Raw genomic sequence first — 4564 nt, forward strand, 5'->3', positions numbered from 1 at the left:
TGTATCTTTGTGGTAAATACCCAGTAGTGCAATGGGTGGATCATATGGTAGCTCTATTTTCAACCGTTTGAGGAAACTCCATACTGTTTTCCAGAGGGGTTGCACCAGCTTGCATTACCACCAACAGTGTAGGAGGGTTCCCCTTTCTCCACATCCCCACCAGCATCTGTCGTTTCCTGACTTGTTAATTTTAGCCATTCTGACTGCTGTGAGGTGGTATCTCAAGGTTTTGATTTGGATTTCCCTGATGCCAAGCGATGTTGAGCACTTTTTCATGTGTCTGTTGGCCATTTGGATGTCTTCTTTGGAAAAATGTCTGTTCATGTCTTCTGCCCATTTCTTGATTGGATTATTTGTTCTTTGGGTGTTGAGTTTGAAAGTTCCTTATAGATTTTGGATACTAGCCCTTTATCTGATATATCATTTGCAAATATCTTCTCCCATTCTGTCCGTTGTCTTTTGGTTTTGTGGACTGTTTCTTTTGGTGTGCAAAAGCTTTTTATCTTGATGAAATCCCAATAGTTCATTTTTGCCCTTGCTTCCCTTGCCTTTGGCGATGTTTCTAGGAAGAAGTTGCTGCAGCTGAGGTCGAAGAGGTTGCTACCTGTGTTCTCCTTTAGGATTTTGATGGACTCCTGTCTCAGGTTTAGGTCTTTCAACCATTTGGAGGCAACATTTTATTTTAACAGTTGCGTTGCAAGGAAACATCTCTCCCCATATAATCCTTTTACTATTGCTTTTGAATTTGGAAGGCCATCACTTCTGTTGTAATAAAACAGCAGCTCAGGAAGAGATAGACAATATCATTTCAAATTGCAACCACATTTAGTGTGTTTAATGAAAATTGCCCTCCACACTCGACCTTAACCTAGCATTCTTATCAACGCCAGAAACCTGGCTCATTAATTAAAGCTGCCCTTGGACTGAGCTGCATCTAAAATGATGATTGGCTAGAAGAAAACAAATCAAAAAAAAAAAAAAAAGGCCTGGCAAGGAGGAAGAAGGACTTGAAAGGGCTTCTAGGGAAAATCACATTGGTGTGTCTGGTCCGTGGAGGATTCTGGGTCCCAGGCTGGCACCAAAGGACTCAGATCCTCAACTTTATGTAGAGCCTTTAATTATCGTACCCTGATGTCTATCTCCTATACACACAGGAGAGATTCCATACCTCTCAGGCAGAGCAAATGTGAAAGTCTCCCCATATGGCAAAATTATAAGAATACTTTGAATTCAGAGAGCATTTTGTGGTTTGGAAATGATGGAGTATCTGGGTCTGGAGATTCAAGTCAGACAGCTAACACATTATGAAATCACAATTTGAACCCAAGTCTGTGTGACTTGATAATGTATATTATGCACTTAGCACAGTGCTGACATTTATTAAGTGCTCAAAAGAATAGTATCTATTGGTGATAAGTACAATAAAAGATCATTGGAATTCTAAAAAGTTTCTGGCCAGCAGGTGATGGCAAATGGAAATGCATCTATAGTACCCTCTGCTGCTAGTTTAAAAGAGGAAAATATAAATAATACTCAACTAATCAGCACTTAGTGGGTTCTTTTTTTTCATGAATGAGTTTAGAAGAGCTTTATTCTCAGGCTTATCCTCATCTTGTATGCCCCACAAACCACTTTTCTTCATAAGGTTCTAAGTTGCTCAGTGCAAGTTCTCCTTACTTGGGGTTTTTTAGAAACTTGATACTTGTGGTTGGGCAAGGTTTAATAGTTAGATGAAGGAAAACAGGTGAGGCTTCAGCATCCAACAGCATTTGGTAACACTTTTCAGAGAGACTGAGTTGGAGCCCATCTCCAAAGTGATTTTTTTTTCCCCCTCAAATATCATCAGCAGGTTATTTCTGCCTTTTGGGATGCTGTAATTGCATTTTTTCTATGGAAATGTCAAATCAGGCTATGAATACAGTATAATTACTGTGCAGGAAGGAAGTTAGGCAGGTGACTACCTGTGTCAAAGAGAGAGCTTGAAAGAACTGAAAGGGATGGCTTTCCCCAGAGAGAAAGGTGGGCCAGGCAGGTAGTGGGCCAGGGGATCCAAGGTCAGCCACGGAGGGAGCATGGCAGATAAGGACCGAGGAGGAGGTCAGGGACAGCAGTTTCACCAAACTGCCCCTGGTATAAAGCACGTGGTGTTTGAGGCCAAGTAAAAATTAAAAAGTTGGGTATAAGAATTGAAAGAGTCCGGACTTCCGTGTCAGGGCTGAAGTCTGCACATACAGCCCGGATCAATTCTTGCTATTGAAAACTTCAAAAAACATTGCTCTGGTTAGATTTTTCCCAAACAGTGGTTTTCAGCTCTGAAATAAAAAGTCCCCAACATCCAAACTGCGGTGACTGCCTCATACCCTTGATTTTATCTATACGGGTTTTTTTTTTTTTTTTTTTTTTTTTTTTTTTTAGAATGCAAATATTCTTTGGTTTACTCATCAAAATAGCAAATAACAAAATAGTAAAGACCTTATCAGTTAAATAAAAAAGTGACATTCTTTATTTACCTATCAAACCTTATTCAACGTTGAAATGCATTTATTTTCATTCTCACGGCCCACAGCAATATGCTTTCTTCCTTTTTGGTCCTTTATCCCCCTAAATTATTTTGATGGGCTCATCTCTAAAATAAAGATGGTTGTTCTTTTCTCAGTATTGCTGACCTTTAACAAGAACCATCTAGATTTTTCTTTGTCTCTCTTACATCTGAAACAGATACTAAAACCGGAGATTCCACTAGCACATTTTCAACAATTACCGCTTTTGCGAAGTATCACCGTTGGTACTAAAAAACAGGACTCCAGGCCCGAGGCATGTCCGTCTATCAGACATTGTTCACCATATCAAATATAGTTGGTTCCTACAATACTGACTTCAAAGAAGCAGTTTTCTGTTTTTCTGAGGGTTCAATCTGACCGCCTCAATTCTTGAACGTCTTAATTCTCGATGAAGACTTAATTCTTGTGTCTAATGTCAGTGACAAAAACTTTAACAAAGGAACACAGAACAAAAGGTAGACTTGAAAATGAAATCATCTCAAAGGGAGCAATGAGAGCAAGAGAGAGTTCTCAGCTTTTTAACAGAGGTACATATACATAGTAAGGAATAATAGTGAATCAAAGTACACAACTCTGTACACGTGAGAAATACCCAATGTGCTACCAACATAACAACTGATCTAAAAAAACATGTCTTGAGGTTTGGAGACATCCATATATTTCTTTGCATAACTCTATTATTTGCATCACACAACCAGACACCTTTCCTACGATCTGCTAACTGTGAGGGAGGGAGCTTTTCACCAGAATTTTTGGCAATCTGCTTTTCTTCAAATAAAACAAGCTGCACAAAACGTTACTGACAACGTCTGACGCCTGAGGCGAGCAAAAGTCTTTCTGAAACATGGGTCATCTTAAAAAAAAAAAATTTGTTTTTCCTTCATAAATCAGCAGTGCTCCATTTTCAAAGAAATCACGAGCGGTTGCAGTCTTAATTCACATGGTCAGATGTTCTCCTCGTCCAGCATTTTGTTGACACCATCGCAGAGTTTTTGTAAGTGGGGCTTAAAATTCCCAAAGGGGTTATATAAGGCAGATAAAAAATCACAATCGGAAAAATGGTCAAAGACGTTATTAACCCGTCCATGCGACTTGGCCGTGAGGTGGCGCTGGATGATCTGGTGGAGCATCTCTCTGCACTCGTTCAGCAGGCGGGACAGCACGTTCCGGTCAAAGGTGTACTCCACCTGATGGAAGCTGACCACGGTCATGGCCAGCTGGTGGACTTTCTTCTTGAATTTCTCCATCAGCGCCAGCTCGTCTTGGTTGAACTGGTTATTCCTGTAAAGAATGGCCAGCTTGATGACGGTCTTGATGAGGTTCTTGATGATCTTCTCTGCCTCCTTCTTGTTCTGGGTGTATTCCTTGGTCACCCGGTAGAGCTCATCCAACACCTCGCTGCTCGTGTCATCGATGAGGGTGGTGGCGATGGATTTGGACACCATTTTCCCCAAGATCTTCTTTTGTGCCTGCACGGCCAGGTTTTTGGAATTGAAGACATCTGTGGCCACTTCCTTGGATTCTTCTGCTTCGCAGTGCATGGTGGCAGGGTAACCGGCTGCAGGGGCGATTACCGCGGACATGTACTCGGACGAGCTGCAAGTTCGCCCCGAGGCCAAAACCCGCGCACGACAGAAAATAAAAGGAAGGAAAGCCACTAAAATCAAAACCTCCGCGGGGCGGAGGGCTGGTTCTGGTGCAGGGATTTTCAGGGGGAAAGTTCTGCAAGAGTGACGAATCGCGTCTCAGCTGGGCGGCGGGAGTCCGCCCCCGGGGCCGCGCGCCCCGGCCCGTCGCGGGGCGGAGGCGACCTGGCGCGGCTGGCGGGGCTGGCGGGGCCGGGGCGCACCTCTATACGGGTTTTAAACTGTGTTGGTCAACACAATCTCTATGGAATACAGGAAACAGAAAAGCTTGTCTTTCTTTAAAAGAAAAAGCCACAGCTTTATTGAAATGTAATTTGTATACCGTACAATTCACTCATTTAAAGACTGCAATGCAGT

The 4564-nt window shown here is 42.4% G+C and overlaps 1 protein-coding gene across 1 annotated transcript; it reads right to left on the reverse strand.

Annotated features, from left to right (window-relative positions):
• Positions 1-2416: 2416 nt before the first annotated feature.
• Positions 2417-4254, reverse strand: LOC118355938 (tumor necrosis factor alpha-induced protein 8-like). The gene has a single exon (XM_035728887.1). The coding sequence runs from the start codon at positions 4142-4144 to the stop codon at positions 3506-3508; it is 639 nt and encodes a 212-aa protein (XP_035584780.1). The 5' UTR covers positions 4145-4254; the 3' UTR covers positions 2417-3505.
• Between the last annotated feature and the right edge of the window lie 310 nt (positions 4255-4564).

This window comes from Zalophus californianus, chromosome 8, assembly GCF_009762305.2.
Source record: "Zalophus californianus isolate mZalCal1 chromosome 8, mZalCal1.pri.v2, whole genome shotgun sequence".
NCBI lineage: Eukaryota > Metazoa > Chordata > Mammalia > Carnivora > Otariidae > Zalophus > Zalophus californianus.